This window comes from Maylandia zebra, linkage group LG1, assembly GCF_041146795.1.
Source record: "Maylandia zebra isolate NMK-2024a linkage group LG1, Mzebra_GT3a, whole genome shotgun sequence".
Taxonomy (NCBI): Eukaryota; Metazoa; Chordata; class Actinopteri; order Cichliformes; family Cichlidae; genus Maylandia; species Maylandia zebra.
Window position 1 is genome coordinate 4,040,949 of NC_135167.1, and position 26,315 is coordinate 4,067,263.

Sequence of the window (26,315 nt, forward strand, 5' to 3'; positions counted from 1 at the left end):
ATGAAACCAAACTCTTGACCAGAGAAACAGCATGACCACCTACAGGGAGAGCTGAAAGGACAGAGGAACCTTGAACGCTTACAATCGGATGTCATAAAATACATTAATATGTTCAGTCACCTCCCTGCCAGGACCAAACTTTATGAGTGTTTGTGCTGCAGAGAGGATGCAGGAATGTGAAAGATTGTAAAGTGAAATGAATCATGCCATCAGGGAGCTGCTGATTGGTTCTGACCTCCAGCAAAGAGGGCTCTTATTGGTTGTTGACCTTTAAATGCTACAGCTCCACAATTTTCTGGGGTTGAGCTGATCATGTTGATCGCCAAGGACTGAAAGACAAACATGTGCATTCTAAAGCAGAAAGACATATTGGCGTGTCTGCCATTGATTCGACTGAGCATCGGTGTCGCTCCAGTATGTGTGCATGCGTGTGTCTCTGAGCACAGCACTGGCTGATACATGAGCTCAGCTCAAAAATACAGCTGCTTCTTCATGAATAACAAATTACGGCTTGAGCTGAAAACAGTGTCACACCCCCACAAAGAGACGCAGCAGGATGCCATATTTGCCACGATTAATTTCAGGTGTTGCGTATAAAAATGTACACAAAGTGAAAATACATTCTAAATGAAAAAGCATGCAGCTGGAGTGTGCCGTGCAAAGAGTGAAGTTTCACCCAAAATGTCTGAACCTTGAAGCACTTCAGTCACACCTTGGAGGAAGTGATAATGAAGATGGCTGACAATGACATGCAGAAGTCAGGCATAATGTCACCTAAACAGCATGAAATGAGTCTTTATAAGTATTGAATTCAAATTTACAACATGTGGTAAGATGATGTCGTTTCATATCGTTAAAAATTCTTTTTTTTTATTATTCGCCATTTTATTTCACTCCCTCACTTGTCTGAAAGAAGATATTTTAGCTGCTTTAAATTGCTCCCAGTGTCCATGCCTGCCAAAAGCAAAATGCAATGCAATACAAGGCAATATCTAGACTATGATTTCCTAAAAACATACAGAACTTTTTTTGCTGAATATATATTTTGGTGAAATGAGAAAACATCATCTGTCCACAGTGTTCTGTAACTTCTGTTATGAGGTAAACTTTTTGCTGAGAAACTCTGTAAATCAAGTTTCGAATCATAGCTAGTAGCACTCAAAAAGCTATTAGTCAGTGTGCTGTAACTGCACACCTCCCTACTTAACAATGTAGTGACAGATATGTCAAAAGCACAGAAAACCTTAAAGCTGTAATGCTACTCTGAGAGCTGAAGGGAGAAAGGAAAGCAGAATAATGATAAGACGAGGATGGAGAAAGTGGAAAACGGACAAAGGTGAGTGACAGCAGGGGTAAGAGAGGCAGAGAGGTAGCTCCAGAATAGAAGCATAGTAAAAGGAAATCATTTCCTGTCTTTTTACCTGGATGCAACCTCACTATTACCACCGGGCTTACTCCAGTCTCATTTATCCTTTTAATTCATTCACCTTTTCCTGTTTAGGTTACATGCAGCCATGCACCACACTTCACTGGTTTTAATTAAGACAACATGGTATGCAGTGTTAATTTAGTCAATGGGAACTGCGATGAGAATTTTTCAAGCCAAAAACTTACTTAAATTTGTACCTTTGTACTGGTAGATTTTCATACTAAAACTATCATAAAAAATGTTCAAGACATGAGAATGAACCACGTTTGCTTTGCTCAGCGGCCTTGCAGATTCTGTGGAAAAATTCAGCAGCTTCTGAATAGTTTTTTCTGCCTCCCAAAATCTCTCTACTGGTTTACTAGCTTGGTTTCATAAGAAGCTCCTTACTTTCAGTAACACTGTGTCTGTTAGCAATGTGAGAGTTTTATACATATGAACTAAACCTGTGTGCACATTACCGCAGACTGTAGCTAACATACATATAGGCAGGCAAGATGTTCTTTAGATTTTCCCAAAATACTGAAGAATACATCAACCCATCTACTCAAACTAAACCCAGACAGGATTTTAGAGAACAACTGAAAGAATGATGTTATGGATGAGCTGCTACTCTTCAGTAGAAATAACTGTGCAGCTTTGGCAAAGCTAATGCTAATGCTAATGCTAGCTGACCATGGACAACTGTGATTTTGTTCCAATTAAGGATTGACTGATTAGCCAATTCCAGGTTGCAGGCAGGTGTTTTTGGAATAAAGTGTTATTTCTGTAAATACATTATTAATTTCTCTAAATAAATAACTTATAAAGGACAATTAGTATATAGTTCCTGATGCTGTCTTCACTCCGCCTGTGTACAAAGATTCAAACATGCAGCTCTGCTTTTCTGTATGAGCAATTAGCCTTATAGCGGGTGGATACAGAGGAAAATGGTGACGTGATCTTACAGCTTTGAGGACTGGAGGTACAGACATTACTTTTATTTTTATTTAATGAATGGGCAAGAGCACAATGGTGAAATGCAACTGCATCCAAAACGGAAACAATAATGGTAAATGACCTGTATTTGTATATCGCTTTTCTAGTCCCTAAGGACCCCAAAGCGTTTTACACATCCAGTCATCCACCCATTCACACACATTCACACACTGGTGATGGCAGCTACATTGTAGCCACAGCCACCCTGGGGCGCACTGACAGAGGCGAGGTTGCCGGACACTGGCGCCCCTGCCAGTGTGGCGCTCTGACCACCACCAGTAGGCAACGGGTGAAGTGTCTTGCCCAAGGACACAACGACCGAGACTGTCCAAGCCGGGGCTCGAACCGGCAACCTTCTGATTACAATGCGAACTCCCAACTCTTGAGCTACGATTGCCCCAATAATATGCTGCTAACACAACATCAGCTCTCTGTAAACATCTGTGCAGACAGTATGCCAACGCTGAGCTAACACAAGTGACGTTAAAGCTACTGAGACACCAAATTTTAATAGGTGAGCAGTCAGGCCTGTAGCGCTGTAGCCTTCACTTCACTGTGGCAATTGCATTTACTGTCTTTGGGCTGTTTTTCTTAATCCCTGCTTTGTGTTGTTAGTTTTGGATTCGTACATAAAAACTAAAAGTCATGATAACGTTGCTTTTGTTCACATCGTGCCGCGGCAGTGAGCTCGTCTGTGATTCCCACCCATACTGCCGGTGAGGAGGACATATCAACATCAGCTACCTTTTTACCTCATCGACAGGCACTCACACCCATGCAGAAACAGATGATGTTGCTATAGCAACAAACATGACACACTGGAGCATTTTTGCAAGGAAAGGAACAACAACACCAGAGGAAAAGGAAAAAAATAAAAATCATACAATGCCGGAACATGTCCATCAACATTATTAATCATCAGCACGCCTACTGTTGCATGCTTTTGGGGATTTATTATACTCATGTCCGCCCACACACATCATGCAGATTCCTCTCATTAGTACACAGTGTTTGTGCAGCCTCCTGCTACATCCCTGGCTAAGGTAAACCACACTAACTCCAAGCCTTCAGCACTGCAGAAAGACAGACTTATATCCTTTAATATCGCCGCTCTTGAGATTCAACATCTTAACAGAGCTTTCAAATTGTCTACTGAATGGATACAAATAAATTGTGTTTATAGAGACAACAGTTCTAAAAGCCACCCCTAGAGGCCTCGTGGCTCCTCACACCTTACCGGAGTGCTGAACGAAAGGATGTTTGAATTGACTGGCCAAGGTTGTTTTTCATTTAAACATAAGTGTGCAGAATAATAACTGCTCTTTCCCACAAAACACCTGGGTTATTACTTAGCAACACACAGACACACCTGCATACACAGAAATACCTTATTAGCAGACTGAAGAGGAGTCCTTAGAATATGAGTGGACCACAAGAAAAAGGAAGGAAACACACACACACACACACACACACACACACACACACACACACACACACACACACACACACACACACACTAAATGATGGAAACTTGTCAGTTGCACAGTTTTATGTGTTTAAAACTTCTGGATCATGACTGTTTTTTTTAGCAAACAACCAATTACTATTTAATGCTGGAAACAGAGGATGTGTCTGTAGGACACCGAGAGAGCGACATATGCCTGGTAATGAACCCGTTTGTGCTGACACTGACCTCATTAAACGGAACATGTATTGGACTAAAGTGACAGAGAGGTTGTGTAGTAGTTGGCTCATGATATTAGGCTCACATTATTGACTGTTTTTATTGGTTGGCTGGTCGGGCTAATCAATTAACTCAGCGGTCCTAGCGCATTAAATGCTCATGTGTACCCGGCTGAAGGCAAGCCACAAATAACCCACTCTGAGCCAGCTTTCAGTGTTTTCCCGGTCTTCACTACTTCTATACACACACACACACACACACACACACACACACACGCACACACACGCACATTAGAGAGTGACCATAATCCAGACAATGATGAACAGCAGTCTCACAGTAATTCTCTCAACACTGAGCCATATAATATACTCTGTTATGACTAGTGAAATATAATTTCATAAATTATTTAGAATATAATCTTAAACTGTACAAACCAATCTCCGTTTTATACCTAGAAATATGATCTCCTCCACGTCCATTATGTGGGGCTCATGTGCTTTAACTCTAAGAAAGAAATCCATCATACGCAGTGCTGGCATAATGCGATGGAAGCGGAATCAGCAGGAGAAAAACTATTTTGCTCATCTGCATTTAAAAGCATACCAGGCCTGTCCACATAAATTTCCTGTGATGTTTTTTTAATAAAAGTGTGCATTTAGTCAAAATCTTCCACTCCAACATTTGAATAACTTCCCTGAAATGGTCCAGCAAAAATACGCTACTACCCGTTGTTCACTTCTCTCACTTAATTTAAATTAGTAGCTGCAGCTAGGGTTGCCAACCGTCCCTTAAAATACGGAATCGTCCCGTATTTCGAAACAAAAGTACACGTCCCGTATTGAGCTAATAAGGGACGCACTTTGTCCTGTAATACAGTGAGAATCAAAAGTAGTCTATAAATGTTAATGGAATTAACGCTTTGTTTGAAAACATAATTCCCAGCCCCTCTCCTGCTTTGTGACCAATGAGCTGACAGCACACTTATGACAATTCGAGTATGACAATTCAGATTACCGCTCATCTCATTGGTCGAGGAAAGGTCGCTTACGGAGAAAATACCGGAAGACAACCGATGACCACAACAACAAGCATGGCCAACAGGGAAACAAACGCTGACACTGCGGTGCAAGTCTCGGACGACAGTACACCTAAAGCTGGGCAGACACTGTGCGATTTTCAGTCACGTTATTCAGCTCCTGCTCAAACTGCACGATTGACTCGCAGGGGTTAGACGTTGGTAGGTCACGATGCAGGTCTCACACTATACCGCCCGATGCTCTGATGCGACCTGAGTGCTCACACTGTGCCTCCATAAAATGAAGGTTATAACAGAAAATCTGTCGCTCTCCCTCTGTCTTTCACTCACACAGACACACCACCACCATCAACTTTGCTAAATTGCTAATGAAAAACATGATCAGGCAGCTGTGAATGAGCAGCAGTGTAGATCCAACTATTTTCACGGTTGTTGTGGTCGTGATAATTTTGTGATGCCACATCGAAAAGGCTCGGATGAGCTTTCCAAAGTTCTACAAGTTGTGCCTCCATCGCTTGTGTCCAGATCACACGCTGCACTGCCGTGCTGCGCCGTCTTTTTCACCGACGTTTACGTGTTTGCGCGTGAGCAGTGTGAGCGGCTCACGAGCGATTGATGATCGGGAGCTGCTCGAGGTGTTAATCGCTTCTCGTTACCCCACGTATACTACACGATGCACGATGAAGGCCAAAATCGGGCCGATCACCAAATCGGTCGCACGACTCAAAAATCGGCTCAAAATGGGCCAAAAATCGCACAGTGTAAGCCCAGCATTAGAGCAGCAATGTTTGTTCGCTCAGAGAAAGAAAAATAGGCTGCAAAAGTACTGGGAGGAATGGGAAAAGGGAAACACCTGGCTGGGAAAATACACCATAACACCTTTAAAGCGCACTGCACTGTGTGCCGGCGCACTTTTTCCATAGGCATGCTTCTAGTGGTGGGCACATGAAGAACATGAGGGGCGTGAAAGCTCGGGGAACCCTTAACCAATTTCTTGTCCACCAGGCCACGGCAGAAGCAGATATGGTATGTAAACACTGGTTTGTTGTTTAAACCCTCTGGTTAAGGTTAATATGGGCATGTGCAGTGAATATCAGCACTATGTGGCCAGAAGTGTGATAATATAACTTATTTTGTGTAATAAACAACTGCAAGGATAGATGATTACAACAAATAGATCACTAATACATAAAAGTAATACATAGATGAATAATGATGATGAGTTATGATGCGTAATCATGGGAACAAGTGGGTTTACAAACCTGATTAGCTTTAGAAAAGCTGAAATAATACCTCAACTGAAGCCAGTTGTACTAAATGCACTAAATGTGCACAGTTACAAGAATGATTTTGTTCTATTGTTTTCTATTAATTTATATAATTTTAAGTTAAGTAGGACAGAGTTCTTTTAAAGAAAGATTTACTTATATTCTCAAAAGTTAAGCATGACAGGCTTCTGTTTAAGAAAGAGACCTGTTTTACTGTGTTAATGTTGTCATTTTGAGCTAAAAATAAACGGCTAAATGATCATTTGTTTCCCATATGGTCATATCACAAAGAATATGCATCTGCTTAAATCAAATTCAAGTCAAATGGTTAAAAAATAATTTCACACACAAAAAAAAAGAGCTACCACACTGGGAAGGGTGAAGACAACTGGGTTGCCCGGCCCTGGCCACGAGGTGTCCCTTATTTATTTTTCAGGGAGTTGGCAACCCTAGCTGCAGCAGATTGCAACATGCAGTCAAAACAGAACTGGGTGATTTTATTTGATTTTAAAAACACTGTTGGCTTCCAGCAATCATGAAAAAAGATAAAAAGGATAATTGGAATAAAGAAATTACTATTTCCTTTGTTTTTAAAGTGAGTCTTTCCTTTTGTCCAAACGGTAACCTCTGACGCACACGCCAAAGTGCCACAACTGCAAAGTTCCCCTAATGGACATTGAAACTGCCTACAAAAGTGAGTCTACCTGCAGACTTCCCTGTTACAAAGCTATGATTTGATTGGCTGCTATAGGTGAATGGCTATTTTTAGGGATTGCTTCTCTTTACTGGAGTCACTGAACTGACTGAGAGCTATCTGACACATAACATGGCTGTCTGTCTGTGTGATGCAGCTTGCTAACTGCACTAGCTACATTAGCTAGCTGCACTAGCTACGTTAGCCAGCAACCATAGCTACCGTATTATCTAAATATGGTAACATCTGACCACTAACAAGGTGGCAGCCGACACCCTCACATTATTGCATACCCCAGAAACCAATATGAGAGAACAAGTTGCCTATGTAAATCTTTTATACAATGTTAGAAATCAAGTGCACACCTTTTCTTTACAGCTTTACCTCCACTAACCCCAAACTCAATCCAAGTTAGCTTCACCTCCAGGAAAGATGATGAAAGGTCTGCTACCAACAAAATCTATACAGAGGAAGTTTAACTGTGGTGGTTATTAACAGATGCCTCTAGTTGTGCTCGTCTCTGGATCAGTTTGGCCCACCTCCTTCCAGCAGGGCGCAACGAAGATGTCGGTTGGTGTTAAGAGTTTAGTTGCTCACCCTTTGAATACAACACAGGCCTCCCAAGGTAAACAAGCCATCTACAACCTGGGGCACCCTTCAGCACCTGAAGACATGCCATGATAGAGATGGACTAGCACTACCCAACAGTTGCACATGTGAGACACACTCCACAATCCTTGTCTGCACCACCCTACCCAAGTATCCTATGCCCCCTGTTACCTTCAGATATTAAGACAATATTGCCCAAAATTCTGATGACATTTTTCCACCAGATTGAAAACACATCTAACTGTGGAGGACAGTTTAAACGAAGTCTGAATCATAAATGCCACTATTGAACAGATGCAGAGTGAGAATGTGACATTATCACAAGCAGCGAGTAACAAAGGTAATTTAAAAAAGTTTAATAGGTAACACATAACCTATTTGGAGCTGAAAGTCAAACATCTTCCAAGCAGACCCATTTAATTTCTAATTTTCTGCCATGTGAGTTTTGATTATCAGGGAACCCACATCTCACACATTCTTTGGCAATCCAGTCTGAAAAGCCTGACATTTATGTCTAAATACCAGTTAAAGCAGCCGAGGCTCAGCAGTTTTAGATGGACAGGAGCAAAATTTAGCAGTCACAGCTTTATTTGATTCATAACCAAAAATTGTAGCAAAACGTGCAATTTTAACCAAAATTTCAGGCTTCAGAAGACTGCAGGTTCACACGAGGCTATCATAAGAGAAGCCTGTGTTCATACAGAAATGATTTGGATTTTGTTGGGGCTGGGCTCAGATTGTCATGGCTGAGTATAGAGTCCTTGACTTTTTAACTCCGGCAGAGCTGGTTACTTGAAAGTCTCGATTTGATGTCAGACTGGGTAGGAGGGGAAAGGTTCATATTCCATTTCACTCTTAAAGTGCATGTGTGTAACATTTGAAATTTCTTTGAGATTACAGTTAAAAGCATAAAAACCCATCTCTCACATGGCACAAGGGGACTGTGAATGTCGAAGCCTGTTATTAATCCATTTATCAGCTGGAGTGCAGGTGTGAGTTTAACTTTGCTTACATACTGGTGTGCTAATGGTTGTGTGGTTATGTATGGGTGTGCGTGCGTGCCATTGTATTATAAAGTGTGTTACCTTGCTGTCCACGATGAGGTTACGGACGCAGCCGGTGAAGTGTTTGTGCTGAAGCTGGGGGTAGATGTATGGGATGTCCTCGTTCACACCGCCGAGCTGAAGCACCTGACTCATGTTCAGGTGTCTAAAACACACAGCGTGACAGAAGCATTCAAAAAGCAAGGAAGGATGAAACAGAAAACTATAAGACTTTGCAGCAATGAGAAGAACCTGCTGCTTTAGCACTTAACAGTCTTATTTTAATCAGCCGTTTGCAGTTCAAAATAGGAAATCGAACATGTTATCAGCAAACAAAATCTGCTGGTTCATTCTGCTAAGTCGCCTAATTAAAATGTGGCGTAAATCTTCTTTTTACTTTTCTGGATGCCCCTTATTTTCTTTTTCTGTCTCTTTATGAAAGAGAAGTTGCTGCTCTAAAACAACAACAACAATCTTATTCTCCATCTCTGATTGTCGGTGTTGTCACGAGTATCCACAGTCTGTGGAAGAATCTCAGAGGATAGACATTCGTTGTCCAGCAGCAAGAGTATTTTTCATCTAAGTTAATGTTTTTGGGGCTACAACCCCGTCCAAACAGCAGGCAGACGCAGGGGAATGGCAACAATCATTTGGTAAACATAGAACGCTGATAAGAGCACTACAATTACAGCCAAACAGTAAAATTAGTTGTTAATATTAATACCATACTTCGATGGTCTATGGGGCTGCAACGCTAACTGCAAAACTTTGGACAGTTCTTTACATTTGCAGTTCCTTAAATCAGCGGTCCCCAACCCTCAGGCCACGGACTGATCCCAGGCCACGAGAGCTGAGGTTCGGGTGTGAAATTTATGGTTTTCAGGGTTTTTATCGTTAACTCGGTTTCTCTGGGTGTTTTCCCGTGTTGTAGTTGTGTCTTTTTAAAAAAATATTTAATATTTTTAAAGAAATATTTACGCGTTACCATAGCGACCAGAGAGCATTAAGGGGCAGAGAGGAGGATGTTACTCTCAATGTTGTTGCCGCATTTCAGGATGACGCTGCTAATAAAGTGAATTCACGTTTATTATTATATTTACAAAATACCACAATTTTTGTCTTGGTCGTATCATTTTATTTTGTTATATTTATCGCCGACACCTTAAAGGTGAAAATATTGTCTGACATTAAACTGGTCTGTGGCACAAAAAAGGTCTGTGGCTTAAATGTATATATGCATACGACATCCCATATAAACAATGGGATGTCGCATTTTCTTAAATGTAAATGTTGTAGATTTTGTGACACTGAGCCAAATAGTTTTGAATAATTATCATTTTTACAATTACAATAAAGCTTACTGGTAGATTTTCATAGTTTTTATCATGAAACAAATATGTTTTTGTTTTTTTAATCACATGTTCTGTATATAAACTCATAAAAGACAACACAAACAGTTTCTATTAAATCTGGTGTATAATTTCTTTTTGGGTTAAATTCGTTGTTACTTTTGCAAAAATAATTCTGAGGTTTTATGGCAAAGAGAGAGCATACAGTCTCATCCGGCTATACGTTCATTTTACAGCGTAATATTTAGTTCTCATTATAAAATAAATGACCAACGCAGCTGTAACTTTCACCATGCAAAGTGACAAGACTTAAAGAAACTGCAAATGTTTGTGATTTAGCTTTTTCTTCGGTGGAGACGGTCACCCAGCACTAACAACCAACCACTGCTGGAGAGCATTCAGAAGTAGAATCAAGCCACCATGAAAGCAGCAGAATCGAACTTTGAAGGACACTTTTTCTTTTTTGCAGTCTTGTTGAAAAATGGTAGCCTGCTAACACATGGGCCAAATTACAAGCAAACCAAGTCTGAGGCAGTGAGAAAGTCTGTGGTGTGCACGCATCTGTTCAGGTGCTTCTTTTTACCTGTCGGTGTTAGGCGTAACACCCATCACTTCACAGGAAGAGTGGTCTTGAGAGGTCAACCAGCTACCCACCAGTTCCTTCACCGCTGCCCCTGAGCATCGATCCAGGGTGAAACGTACTTCCTGCAGAGAAAACAAACCAGCGCACGATGTACTCAAATAATGCTTCAATAAATCACAAATAAGTCATTTCTCTGAACTGTAACGAGCGTACTTTCAGCATTATTACCATGGTGAGAACGGCATCTGACTCATATTTCTTTCATTAGTGCATGCTGCACTGCTCTGCTGCATGACAACTTAAACATGTGGACTTGCCTTAACAAGAATGCGATTAAGCAGAAGCCACAGCAGCTTATTCCAGTTAACTAGACTCTTTATTCCATCTGCTGTTTACCTCTCAGTAAACATGCCTCCTCCTTCCTGTGGTAATTAGTAAAGTTTTAACCCAAACACACAGCTACCCGATGGCTCACATCACAGGAAAAAAAAGAATAAAGCATGTAAGAGGGCTGAAAATAATTTTGGGGGGAAATCTGGTCCATTGCCTTAACCTTCCAAAAAAGTTGGCGCTGAAATCATTATAATTACTCGGCTGGATAAAAAGCCCGTATGTGCCAGCACAGTTTCAGTCATCAGTGTGCTAAAACAACACCTTTAACTTACTTTTCACACATCCACGATAAAAGCTTTCAGACATACGTCAGGAACACACAGAAAAAATGTCATTATGCTTGGTAATACCAATTCTATTTTCTGTCAGATATTGAAAGTTATAAATCAGTTAAAAGAAGAATACTCTGTGATTTGGATAACACTCACTACAGATGATTAACAAACACACCAGGCAGCATAGAACAGCATTTATGTGTTGTTTTGTTTCTACACCTGCTGGTATCACCTCTGTGTGAAAACAGATTCCAAATATGATGCCTACATCATTCATTCGAGTATGATTTTGGCACGTTTTTTCTCATATTTACATCATTAATAATAATAATGATAATTTCACTTTAAAACAGGGTTTACATGCAGCGATAAAGTAACGTAAACAGTACGTGTTTGCATGATTAAACATGAATACAAACTCTGTATCAACAGCTAACGCTGCAGATTTTATGTAAATAATTTATTTTAGTTTAATCAAGTCATGTTCCTGTTAGCAGACCGTGGTTTACTTATTTATCAATGTGATTCTTAATGAAGGACAGCGAAACAATGGTTCTTTGGATCTATCATTTTCACAAATGTTACTTAATTTGAAGAAAACAAAAAAACAAAAACACTGCTCTTGGTTCTTGGCTGCTGAATCACAGAGTAAATCTCCCAACAACAGCTCTGTCCTTCCTGCTTTGGATCTCATGCTGTCACACAACCAGGTTGGATAAGCCGCAGCTGACTATTCAGGACAAATGAATAGATTCACATGTGATTTAGAATAATACCATTGTGGTGCAGAATAATCCTCGCTGTAATAACAAAAGTCTGAATGCATTCTAGTGTTCACGCGATTCCGAATAATGCTATCGCATTACCCGAAAGTCTCACTGCATGCTTTCCTTTGGCTGCTCTCATTCTCAATATCGAACAAATTTCCCTGTGTTTGTACGTGTGGTGATGGGAAGCTGAGCCTGAAGCTGTTTTCCTTTCATTCAAAAGAAATTAAAAAAAAAACAGTGAACAAAATTGGTGTTTTCTACCAAATTGAATAGTTTGGCAAAAGCCATAAATGAGACACAAATTTTAGTCACACTAGTGAGTAGCGAGAGTGAACGCTCTCTAACGGCGTCTCCTTTCTTATAATCTGAACTCAAGGCAGCGTAATAAGTGTGCTTTTGAAGGGCGGTCTGTGGAACATTGCAGGTCTTTGAGTAATGAGCTAAATTAAGCCATTTATAAATTAAGGGTGACATAAGTGTAATTATTCAATTTTAGGTTTTCGAGAGGCCTCTGATGGAGCTGAATATGAAAAGGCTTCACACTGGCCGTGTGTGTAAAAAAATGTGACTCAGTCCTGTGCTTTTACTGAAGTGCTCTAAAGTGGTACTGAAGTGGGATGCTAGGATGAAAGAAGGCTGAGATGCAGCCAGGCGCCCAAAGCCTACAGTGACACTGCAGCTTTCATTATGTCACAGCATCTAATAATAGAAGCAGGAACTGTCATTGATATACGACAGGCGAATAATATGCAGAATAATCTTAACAACATAAAGATTTAGTCCAATTTCACACTAATTTAATTAACTTGCAATTATTTGGGGCAGAAGATGTTGCAAGAGGGCTACTGCAATCATCTGTCTGCAATTATCCTCCTTTGTACTCTACACTGCAGACAGTTTTATAATACTTAATCACGACGTCTTCCCCATTTAGATTCCTGGAAAATAACAATATTAAAAAGGTTTGCGTGGAGCCGAATGGGCGATGCTTAAAGTCTAGGACATATACTAAATATATAACCTCATCTCTGAGATCATACATACAAATCAGCAGCTTTATCAAATATACCAGAAAGAACATTCAGTTCAAAAGTTTGACATGGTGTAAATTTTTTGGCCCAAAGACTGTAAATAAAAAAGAGACATGGCCTATAAAACAATGAACTCCCATGTTAGAGCTTCAGTGTCAATATTTTTGGTCTCTCCCTCTCGATGAGATATGGGGACACTTTTTTGTTATGTATTTTATTTTTAAATGGGGGAATAATTTAACCAATGAGCACTAATGCTCTATAAAATAAAACTTTAAACTAGCAAATGAGACCATAAATGTATAAGTGTTTACTGAGGTTACTATTCAGGGGAGCCAGAGAGTCACCTTCTTATAGACTCTGGCACAATCAGTGGTCCAGCTATGACCATCCCCTTCCTGCTGGCCATGTAGTCTTTATTTTGGACTGTCAAACAATTAACAATAATTCCAACTTGAATGGCACTTGTCATGTGCATTTATATGTTAAGAAATTAACAAGTATTCCCAAGAAATTACCAATTTAAATCTTCTAAATACAAGGACATTTTGAAGGAATGTTAGTGGACTATTCTGGGCTGTTATCTGATGTTTGGGGTAATTTCAAAAGTGTGCATCACATATTTTAACCAGAAGAGCGACTTCAGCTCCGAGCTTTACAATCACAGCTGAGCAGACTAGCAGGGTGTTCCTGTAAAACTGCTAACTATCTTGTGCAATACATTTCTGGTAAGTTTTTAAAAAATGACCGCACTACTGTCGTTTTATCCAAGATTAATAACACATTGCATGCATTTATATGTATATACAAAGTAAAGCAGCCAGTATATTTCAACCAACATTGGGTTGATTCATCACTTAGCACGTGGGCCAAAGACCCAGAATCACTCTGGTGCTAATGTTACCTAAATAAATGACCTGTAGGCTTGTTACTCACAATCTGCACAACTAAAGGAGCAGCTTACTTACTGCATCATATCCCCTAATGCAAAGACAGTGACATTTATACATGATTGCAGAAGGTGAATGCAATGTATGGTAAAGGTAAGAACAAATTATATTCAAGAAAGAAAAATCCATGTGTTTTGAATACATGAAAATATTAGATGTGCCTTTAAAAGTAAAACAAAAACAAAAACAATCTCATTAAAACTGGATAAAAAAAATATTTTTTTCAGTGCGATGTGAATTTATTTGAACTTATTTGCTAAATAGATGATGGCTGCTGTTAAATGGAGAGAGCGACCCACCTTGCTGTTGCTGCGGACATCCAGCCGATGCCACCGCCTGTCTGCCACGTTCACGTTGCCTGGCAACTGTAGCACCACTGTGCCCGAGCCATGGTTGATTTTCAAGGTGGGGGTCCCGTCTATTAGCTCTAGACAGAGAAAGAAAACGAGAGGGATGATAAGTGAGGGGTGAGTTGAGAAATTAGTTTTCAGAGCTGCAATATGAGCACTTTTTAGCTCTGTTGACAACCAATCTGGTGCTGGTACTGAAGTCTCGAAAACAGCAGCAAAACCACTGTAACAGAATAATGTATGCCAAAGAATTAAGTGGTGTATGAAAAGTTATTTATTAAAGAATGCACCCCAACATAATGTACCAAATTGCCAATATTGTCTCTGTATATTTGCTCTAATGAGGATTATTGCACAGAGGCTGCTGTGATCTAGTTTTTTTCTTCATGGCAGTCAACAAACATCAGACAAAAGTTATTACATTCTATTTTCTGACTTACTCAAATGGGAAATTAAAAGTTAATGAAGTGGTTAAGACTGCCTGTGTGCTTTGCACCATGTGTAAGGAAATAAGAGACCGACCGGCATTGGCAATCCATCATCACGCATGCCGAACTTCAAAAGTTCATGCTGACACATAACAGTGAACACTAAACATCTGCTTATACTGTGGGACTGAAGGGACTTCTTAGTTCACGTAACAGCAGCTTGTACTTAGTCTGCATCAGAACTCTCACCCACAACTTTCTAAATGTCAATTTATTGACTCAGTGGAAAAAGGTCTCCGATATATCCACTCATTGAAGTATTTTTAGGCCTCTAATGGTTCCAACAGTGTTCAAAGAGTCTCCGGGGTCTGTTTTCATTAAGGCAAACGGATAAATCTGGGTCATTTCATCGTCGTTCCTATCACTTCTAATGTTCAAATGGCAACTTCTGGGTGAAGCAGTATCCAAAACTACATTTCCTGAAATGAGCACTAGAGGTTCATTTAAAAATACACTAAATTACATATATAACCAATCCAGTTGTAAAGTTTGAATTCACAGAGGTGTGGCTGTGTTGACTGGCAGGTAACTCCTGATACAGATAGCTATAGCTGGTGTCTTCAGCTAGACGTCCCCCCACCACCTAATATGAATCACTAAACTGTGTACAAGTTATATGGAACACTATAAAACTCGCTACACTTGGCTGATATGGTCACTTCTGGCTCTAAGAAATCCAGGATGTTGCTGATCATAACACATTTAAACCAGAGGGTGATGCCACCATAGCTACCTCCTTCTTTTATATACTGTCTCTGACATTGCTCGTGAAAAGTAGGTCAAGTTCGTGCATGACTCTTATGAAGCTGATCATCACATTAAGAACTTTTTTACTGTCCCATTAGTCCACAGTCTGCACTTCCACTTTCCAGCGGTGAGAAAAAAAACTTATGAAGAGTACGATCCAATTAGAAATTAGTGAAAAGAGTTACAAATGTGACTGCAGCGACTTCACAAAATATGTCGTAATTATGTTTTGAAATTATGGCTCATGTCAATACGGCAGCATGTCTCTGTTGGCTATATTCAATTAAAAATAATAATAGGCCGTCACAGTTCATGTCCAACAACTTATTATTCCCAGTTTTACCCACTGCCCCCCCCCCCCCTCTTAAGCTACAATCCCACACACCCACTGCCAGAATTAGGTATTTAATTTAAACTAAAGCATTTGTTCTTAGGGTTCATTTAGAATACTCCCATTTGGCTTTTCTCTGTTAACTCCGAGTCTGGCGAAGTGAAGTACTTTCAGTATATGTTAGAATTATAATTAAGACAGAAAAAACTCTGGCATCGATTTCACAACTTCTGCACTCTGACATTTGTCTTCACGCTGCAGTCAGTTGAAGTTTGAAGTCAAAAGAGGCTGACAAAAATCAAATTCCCTTCTTAGCGCTCTTCAATCCGCCGTGTGTGTCTGACTTCAGCTCTGCTTTCGTCATCCCTCTTGCTGCATTTCTTGCGATGTCAGTCTGCCTATCAGCACTCTTTCATCTCCTGTCTGTGTCTTTTACCTCCTGACTTGCTTCACTCTTTCATTAACTTCTTCACGGTAACTGACATTTTACATTGTGCCACTTTCAAATAAGTCACCATTGCTTTCTACTGACAGCTTTCACTTTTTACCGTGCTTTTGTGCAGCACTGTTTTTATTTTATTATTTTTTTATCAGCCTCACTTATGACATGTATTCAGATGTGATTATTTTAATGTTTGTGTGCAAAAACATTATCACTGAAAAGATGCCAGAGAGTTAATGCAACCCATGCAGATTCTTCTTCTTCTTTTTAACACAAGTAATGTTTGTCAGAAAATGACATATATAATATTTAATAAGTGTAAATACATTTTACAAATGTTACAATACATTTTATATCTACATCTGGAGCCTGTGTCTGATTTTTTGTAACAAACCTAAGTTTCCCCTTAAATAAGTAGAGTTGTTAGCAATGATGATGAACAATGATAGACGATGGCTTTGTCGAGTAGCTACGTGTCTGACACCATGAATGTAGAGTGGCGGTGTGTTGATGACCATCCTTGCATTAATATAGTGAGACTCATTAACTGTAGTGTTAAAAATAAACTCTGGGAGTAACCAGATAGCTAATTGGTTACAGTGTATCTCACATGGGCACAAAAGCCAACAGCATTGGGAATTGAACTATTAGTTCTTGGTTAAATTCCTGGTATAGCAACTTTTAACATTTGCTTTTCACCTGCACCAACTTGCCACATTGTTACGGTGTAATGAAGAAAAAATAGTCAAAATAATTCAGAAGGATGTTTCCTCAGTTATCACTGCAAAGAGATTAAGAGCTAACGTTATTAGTTGTGTAATTTATTGAGAAATGTTAGACATTACATTTGACATTAGCATGTATGTTAGCTGTTAGGTCTGGGTACTCTTTACTGAAAACATGGTCCAAAATATACTAAAAAAAAATCAAATGCAAACGGTTTTACCAATTTTACTGAGGAGATTCAATAGGTTTGTTTTTCAGTGTGTTGTCAGCTCCCTTCTAAAAGTGTCTTTTTCTTTCTACAATCTTTTCCTAAACCTAAAGAGTGCAAGAGGTGACCTGATATCTCACTTTATATGGGTTCTGCACAGCATGTCCCTCACCAATGGAGAATGACTCCAGTTTGCGGTCAACATCTAAAGAATTGTACAGCTCATAAAAAGAAGTCCTGATCTACAGTTTCATCCCTGCTGAACACCATCATTACCAGACAGAGCTGCTTAAATAACAGTTTTTAAAAAGGAATTAATGAAGATGCATTTGGCTTATTGTATAGACTGCTTAATGAAAAAGATTGGAAAGCTGGCATTCAAAATAAAATACTGTATGCAACATTTGTCTTCCACATAATAGATGCAAATAAAGTAACCTATTTATTTTTGTAGTTTAGCTGTATTAACATTTCAGTCTATAGTACCTGTCTCCGTTAGGTAACAGTGGGTAAAACCAGCTGCTGAAAGTGAAACCTAAAGAAACACATACATACCAAGAGAGAGTCAAACTCTCCTTTTCAGCTTCCTGTAGGTCAGCCATAGCCACACTGGCCTTTCCACATGTTTAAAGTGGAACGCTTGCACGGGCCATTCTGAACGACCAATATCATTATTTATTTGGAGGACTTGTTGAAATTCGGTCCTAGTGAGCACATGATAAGCTGGTCTTTTATAATTGCTTTGCCAAGCCTGAGATGTGGCTTTGTGATGAGAGCCCCATTCTTCATTACGCTACCTCTCATATAGGAAAAATGAAAAACAAAGCCCTGGCACTTTCATTTTTCAAACCGCAGTCAGCTAGAGCAAGTTTGTTGCTGGCCTCTCTTTTCCTCTCAACTCCCATTCAATTTCCTGGACATTGAGCTGCAGGATGAGTAGATGCAACACTTCAGGAATGATCCAATTAATTTTAATACTTTGGCCAAGGCCAGACAATTCACCAAAAAGAACAGAGTAAATTCAATATATCAGTTCAAGTCAGAGCTTTCCTCCTTTGTTTAACTTGTACATTGTTCTCTTTAGGCTCAGCTCATTCCCCGACATTTAAGCTGCCTCATTCATTCCCTTCTCATTTACTGTCCTGCTTGGGACCCGTCAACTTTTTTTCTTCTTTATCTCGCATATCTAAGTCTTTCAATTGCAATTCTTCAGACTGCCCCATCCCCACCCTCAGGGGAATTTCTTCTTATCTTGAATCTATCTTTATGCCAATGCTCACCCCAAACCCTCCAACACTGCAGCATCCAGATAAGTCCAAGCTGGTAATACAGTGACAGCCAGAAAAGGGCACCTGCATAAACCTAACAGAAAAACAGTTTGTGAATGTATTAAAAAACAAACAAACACACACACACAGGTGGAGGCAGGTGCAGAAAAGTGCACACATAAACAGGCACCCAAAACAAGCTCAACTGCAGATTGACCAGCTGATTGTCCGCCGCTGCCAAGAAGCCTACCTGTCAGGACTGACGTGACATTCCCCAGGAGAATAAAACAAACTTCAGAGGTGTCAAGAAAGTAACGCAGGGAAGACGCAATACAAGGAAAGAAGGAATAAGAAGCATGGATGGGAGAGAAGCGGGAGGGGAAAGGAGGAGGAAAAACGCAAGGAGAGGACATGAGGAAAATGTAATGGTGGGAGGGGGGAAGTGACAGCAGAGACAAAGCTGGGAGAAAGTAGCAGATGAGAGAAGGTGACAACAGATGGGCAGAAAATGCAAACAAAACAACAGCGAGAAGAAAGTAATGAGCAGAGAAAACAGACAAAAAAATGCTTTAATCTTTTAAAATCATCACAGAAGTCAAGATTTTTATTTGATTGAATTATTCTCTGTTGTTTTTGTTAATGAGCAACTAACATCAATTAAAGCGTGTGTGAATACCTTTTGTTTATTTCGACCACAGAACGTCAGGATTATTCACCACTGATGTTTCCCAAAATCTGCTACAAACCTGGGCCACTGTCCTCACTTCCTGGATCGCTTTCACAATAAAAGCACCTCCACCTTGCATTCTTTTTGCTGCTAAAAAGGACATACTAGGACATGATCCCATATACTCAAAATGTCAGAAGTGAGTAATAGTTTTGTTTTCTCACAGACTTTCAAACAATTACATTTCTTTTTTGCAACCAGAGGAGTCACCCCATGGATGCCATTAAAGAGAATCGAAATTTTAGTGCACTTTTCCACTGACTTCAATTTTGAGACCTGGAGGCTACAACTGTCTTTTATATACAGTCTGCCGTTCCTCTTGCCGACTGGATGTGAGAAAAGCTGGAGCCTGAACAGGAAAAGCAATTAGGAAATCTAGTGCAGCACCCGCTGTCACAGGCATACAAGCTTCAGCACAGGTGGATGCTTCACTCCATGGTTAACCTCTGCGATCTTTGATCTCTGACAACATTCTCGAATCTTGGCTTTTTGAACTGAAGCTCATTTAACCTTGTGGACACCACACTTTGGGTTATTTAGACCAAATACTCAATTTTGCTCTACAAGGGCCTGATATCCACTTACGAGGACGTTATACTGTTATTGTTCTATCAAAATTTTAAACAAATATCCTCATATGTGGCTCTCATTTTTCTTAGAAACAAAAATTAGGTAAAAAAAAAATCTGGCAATTCTTTGTTTTTTACGGAGCCCCGCAGGGGACATGGGAGAAAAAAAAATTAAGACGGACTTTTGCGAGATCTCGCAAAACTATCTCGGGATCTCGCAAAAGTTTTGCGAGATCTCGCAAAACAAACTCGGGATCTCGCAAAACTTTTGCGAGATCTCACCTCTGTAGGTCGGCTGTAGTAGGTCTCGACCTACTACAACCGGGAGGAATACCGCTTTCCCGGCACATCGTGCCTCGACCTCCCGGTCGGCTTCGAGCCGGCGTCCGAAGAATGCAGCTAAAAGTTTTGCGAGATCTCGCAAAAGTTTTGCGAGATCCCGAGTTAGTTTTGCGAGATCTCGCAAAAGTTTTGCGAGATCCCGAGTTAGTTTTGCGAGATCTCGCAAAAGTCCGTCTTAATTTTTTTTTCTCCCATGTCCCCTGCGGGGCTCCGTAGTTTTTACATTCATCAGGTCCCAATATGCCCAAATATCAAAGAGAAATTAAAAATGCATGCCGTGAATGAGTTCGGGTCTTAGGAGGTTAAAGCATTTTTATTGGTTTATTTATAAACTACATTGTAGGAACTGGTGATATTGTTGCGAGCTGACGGAAGAGTATGATATCATCTATGAGGTCACAAATGTCCCGGCTGCTACACTGAAAAAATTAGACCACGGGTCACTTGAATGATGTGAGACACCACACTGTGTGATTACTTTCGTCTCCAGGAATATACCTACCAAGGTGAAGAAGACACTCCATCCCTCAGCTGTCTTCTGCTTATTAAGTAAAGAGTCACTGGATATGCAGTTATTACTATTTTATCTGTCACTGATAAAATAACATAGTAATAAAAATCTTTATTGTTCCCAACATAACTGTAGCATAAGAACTACTGTTGAACTTCTCCTTTGGTGCTCTGGCAAACAGAAGCCCACTGAGTGAAAGAGTAACACAGAGACAAACAAACAGAGCCGGTTAGGAAAAGAAGAAAAGGATTGAGAGGTTAGCAGGAAGTGCAGCGGGCTGGCAGGCCAGATGGGAACATCTTCACAGGGACCAGCGCTCTTTTTAAATGCTCTGGGTGTACAATGAGTTAAGACAAGACTTTGCTCTTAAAGGGCTCATCCACATAACCGTGCTTCGTTTCTGCTACTCATACGTAATTCATTACCTCCTACTCTGAGAGCGACAAGAGGCAAAGAGAGTGAGAGAAAGAAAGACTAAGAGGGCGAGAAAGTGTATGCTTTGTGTGCAAGTCGGGTTTGAACTCCCACAGAGGTGGAGGGGGGGGCTCTTAAATATGAAAAATGTCCTCCTCGTCTGACGGCCCGAGGATACACAGGAGTCACAGCGAGAGCATATGGACTGCATAAACAGCATTACAAATCACACCACTACACACATAACCCCCCTCCTAAAAGGCGCGCACACACACAAACACACAAACACAGTCGCATGTACACAAGTTCCCACAGAAGTCAGTCTGTGTACAAATCAGCAGGCGAAACAGCGAGAATATAGCACAGAACGTCTTGTATAAACGATCTGTCAGCTAGCTAGCTAGCCCCACAGCCGACGCATATTGGATCTCCACATCCAGCAGCAGTTCCCATTTGAAAGCCACAGTAGAGCTAGGCTGGGGGGTGCTGCTACATAGCTGTGGAAATTGAAGGTAATGCCAAAGCGAATCTGTGTATTTATGTGTGCTGCTGTTCGCTCAATCCATTTTCTTTTGTATTTATGGCTTTAATTCATCACGCAGACCTCCTTTGGGATAGCAGCACAATATCAACAAATACACATCCATATTAAGTCGAGACAATATGCTCCTCTTGGTTCAAGAGAAAAGTTGAAATAAACACAAACTCTCGGCAAGCCTTATCTGACTCCCTGCCGGCCAACTTTGCTCATTCCGCAAGGGCATTGTAATTGCACACATTTAATTTGTGTTGTTAATTTGTCTATCGATTGGACAAGCGCAGCCCCCTGGCTGGAACACTTTGTGTGTCTGTGAGTGGGAGAGCAGTCTTGTGTGTTTGTCTGAGCACCTCAGAGCAGGTCTGACGCTTGCAGTCATGTTTGTCATTTACTGTTGATCTCACTGGGCACAAATCATTACCGCAACAAACAATCTCCTAATAACAGCCGAGGTCAAACTGCGGCACTGCTGATCACGCCGGATCCTGATGCTAAGAGAGCCGCTATATGTGCAGCGCTAATAAAACTGTCAAGCTGCCAGACTCGAAGGCACATTACATTAAATTTTATGGACTTTCAAGCAACATATAGAAACGCAACGTGGGTCGTTAAACGGATGGTTTGACATTTCGGAAAATACTCTTTTTGTGTTTTGAGCCAGATGATTGATACCACTCGTGTCACCTGTAATGTCGAGACTGTAATTGTAGTTTTCTTGGGGTTTTGCGTGGGACAATATCTTGGCAGGTGCAGTGATTTCCTGGTTCCTCTCACTTGCCTCCAAAACTCACTCGGTGAACCCATCGAGAAATAGTTCAGTCTCTCTCTGGAGAGTAGCTTCCAGTCCTTATGCAAGAAAGCAAATAAGCACATTTCAAAATATGATTTCCTGGAAAGGCTGTTTCTTTATTTGTTGAGCTGTTGCTGCCATGCATCACTGTGATTGGCACAACTCTTTCAGCACTACGAGCTTTGAGCTGCTGCACATACGGGAACCAAAATAGCAGGTGTGCTTAGAGATGCTCACACAGTCGTGCCGAGAACCTACTGCTTTGCACTTGTTGTGCTTGAAATAGGGCACATAATCTGCCTTTGACGCAACCATTGTAGCCGTGTGTAACAGAGGTGCATTGAGGTAAATAAGTATATTAGAGATTGGATAACCGTGGGGTCACGCTGTGAAGCGGTGACAAGCGGTACAGACAATGTCAAAGTAAATGTCAGTCAGACAGGTGGAGGGGCAGCGAGGACAGTGCCACACTTGTCAAATCTGTAATGTCAAATGGAAATAATAGGAAGCCAGCCTATAAATACACACACAGAAAACGATTCATATCAATTTTTGCTCACCCAAATCTTTTTTTTTCTTTCACAGCTGGGACATAGATTTGTGTTTTGTTTTTTCAGCTTCCCAGTCAGGCTTTCATGGAGAAAGCGGCATGTTATCGCATCACAGTGAGAAGGTCCTGGGTTTGAATCCAGCCTGAGGCATTTATTGTAGAGTTCGCATTACAACCCTGCATATGTGTGGGCTCTCTCCGGGTACCCGAGCTTCCTCCACAGTCCAAAAAACATACATGGGGTTCAGTTAGCTGGAGACAGGTGTGAATGTGAGGGTTGCCTGTCTCTATGTGACAAGGTGCACCTGCCTCTCGCTGGCATCTGGGATAGGCTCCAGCACCCCATGAACCAGAAGTATATGGATAGATAAATACAAAGTGACAACCATTTATGTGTTTGATATACTGATGCAAGTCTTCTGTGTCTGCCCTGTGCTGTTATTTGCTAATGGTATAGTTTTAATGCTTAGAAATTAAATTCAGCTCAGCAGTTCAACTCAACAGTGTGCAAATAAAGTTTACCGTAGGGACCGGCTTTATGTTTGCATCTCGTTATGTTGTTTTTACAGCACGCTCTAACATGCACTGCAATCTAAATAACTGATTAACTAGCATCCCCGAAGCAGGTCCTAAAATAACCAGAAATTGTTTTCACGCAAAAGCAGCGCCGCACAGCTGGTGTTTGTTCGTGGCACGAGAAGCACCTCTTGACTAATTATTTGAAAAGGTTATTCCTGAATACGGTATCTGTAAAGCATTGTTAAGCAAAACTAAATATTGTTCTGTGACTGCTGCTCTTTTGTGCTGGAAATCTGGATGAGCTCCACGCATGAAAACGTGCAACCGGAGCTTAGCGTAGAACAAACTGACCCTGAGCTGCTATTCAACATGGTCGTCCTAAGCTTAAAATGCCTTTATGTACATTTAAAGCTCACATGCGAGCAAAGGTAAATGGATTTAATGGAACATCCAATGTTCTGGTCTTAGCTAGAACAGAAGAGGTCAGCTTAGGTATGGGTATTATTCAGCCCTGCACACGTACACACACTAACTCCACCAACTCTGTGTTATAACCATGTAATCTCTTCTCCCTGAGTGGCCAAAGATTGGATGTAGTACACGGCGATGTTCCCAGTGTGCATTTATGTGTGTGAGTGCCTTACACCTTCTCTGGCCTACACAGCAGGGCTGGCTTGCTACAGCTGCCCTCCGGCGGGATAAAGGGCGGATGAGTGGGTGGCTTTGGAACAGCAAACCAGCATCTCAATAAAAAGCTGAAGTGGAAGCTTGCGTGTGTGTCTCTGTGAAGCACTGGCAAATTTGATCAACCGCGATGGACAGCAGCCCTAACAAGGCTTAATAACAAGCCTGTTTCACACATACAAAAGCAATACATTCAAAATGAAAATCCTGGCTTTATATTAGCGCAATACAAAGTCATGAGTAGAAAAACGAGGCTATGCAGCACTCTCCTTTGAATCCACCTGACATTTCATATTGTCCTCGCTTTGATCCTTCAAATGCACATTTCCCCTCTTTCTTCCAATTCTTTTCTTATTATTGTAATTCTCTTTTCAAACTACATTTTCAGTCCTGCATTAGTTGACGTGAATCCCTCCAACCTTACGAGGTAATTTTCTGAGCAGCTCTTGAACTCATAATGGATTCATGTCAGAATGAGACCTTCAGCATTCAGTCCACAGCGCATCCGATTTGGGAGTGAATCATCCCATTTTGTCTGATTCCTCTCGTAATTAAGCATCAATCCAGTTTAGCGCTTTGAGCATCCGCGGGAGAAGCGGATGCTCGAAGCTGTTCTTTCAATTATATTTGAACAAAACAATTTTTTTTTGTTTTGAGAAATCAGGTTCATAGTGCAGTCAGCGAGTTTGTGTCACCTTAAAATGGTGCTTTTTTTGTCCCTTTCTTCTCATCAGCTTTGCGCTTTATGTTAATGTGCTCATGGCTGCTCATTGTTTATTATATTTCAATGCAAGCTTTATTATGCACTTCCTTTACTTTTGGACGTTAGATTTCCTATTTTGAGTGCAGTTAATTTACACAAGGACAGTGAAGTCATCGAAATAATAATTTCATGGTATATAGACATGTATTTTTGGACATTATTCTCACTTCCTTCATTTCTGTCTGATATGTAGGTGATGCTGAAGAAAAAACATCTGTACACAGTTTGTGTATGAAAGGCTGGCTATTACTATATATGGTGATCCTTTTTATTAAAAATCCTGCAATGCCAATTCAATGATCATTACATCAGATTTTATTGAGGTTTTTCCCCCGACTGCAGCTGGTAAATGTGTTCATTGTGTTTTCGGTGTGGGTGGATTGTTAAGTATTATCGATAATAGTTCAGGAAGTGGTCGTTTTATGAATGTTTATTTTGCAAAAGCTAAAAGGATAAATTGTGTTTATCTGGAAAATCATCCACTACTATCTGAAAATGGCTGTAAACTCCCAAACTTGTCTGAAAGACAAAATGTTAAATGTTAATTGAAGGCCCCTTTTTAGAATAAATGTGCTGATATAAACATCAAGGACTGTTTCAAACAGGTTTTCAAAGTGATAAGGGGGTTCCACTGGTGAGCCACAGAGCCAGTGCTGCAAGAACATGGAGCTGAATGGGATTTTTACATGGAAAACACAGAACAGCTTGTTGTTGCTCTTCATTTGAGGATTTCATTAAAATTAAACCTGGATGTTATTGTATTGTAAGTGATTGATAAAAAAATTGGGGTCAGAGTGGGAGAAAACAAAAGGTTGGAAAGGATGCGTATAGAAATAGAAATACAGTGGCTTATATTAGCCATCACTGGGCATCACATTTGGAATGTAAACAGCCCACTGAATGCCAATCATCAGTTGCTATCAATCAATGTATAGTGTCAGTATTCGCTCTCCTTACCTTAACAGGAGGTTTCTAGCAGTTGTGTAAAAGAGTGAATGTCAGATCTGCAGTAAAGTGTCAGACATTGTGGAAGACAAAGTTTGGTAGAAAACTGTCAAAGGTTTTGAGAACCTTTGCTTTAAACTAGAAAAACATCACCCATTACTTGGTTCAGCTGCGTAGAGCAACCACAACTGAAATATGCAAGCTACGAGTAGACGAACAAGGCCACCTCCTTCAGAAATACAGCCCAGACTTGAAAAGCTTTAATGACTTTCACTCGGTTTGGGAAATTTGATGAATGACAGTACAAATCTGTT

At 40.5% G+C, this 26,315-nt stretch overlaps 1 protein-coding gene across 1 annotated transcript in view; it reads right to left on the minus strand.

The window, feature by feature from the left end:
* LOC101467318 (neural-cadherin) overlaps positions 1-26,315 on the minus strand; it is a 344,359-nt gene that overhangs the window by 65,449 nt on the left and 252,595 nt on the right. The window contains exons 28-30 of the mRNA XM_076888121.1: positions 14,389-14,516; positions 10,671-10,792; positions 8,781-8,904 (exon numbers count right to left, since the gene is read on the minus strand). Coding sequence (XP_076744236.1) covers positions 8,781-8,904; positions 10,671-10,792; positions 14,389-14,516 — 374 coding nt within the window. The remainder of the gene's footprint in view (positions 1-8,780; positions 8,905-10,670; positions 10,793-14,388; positions 14,517-26,315) is intronic.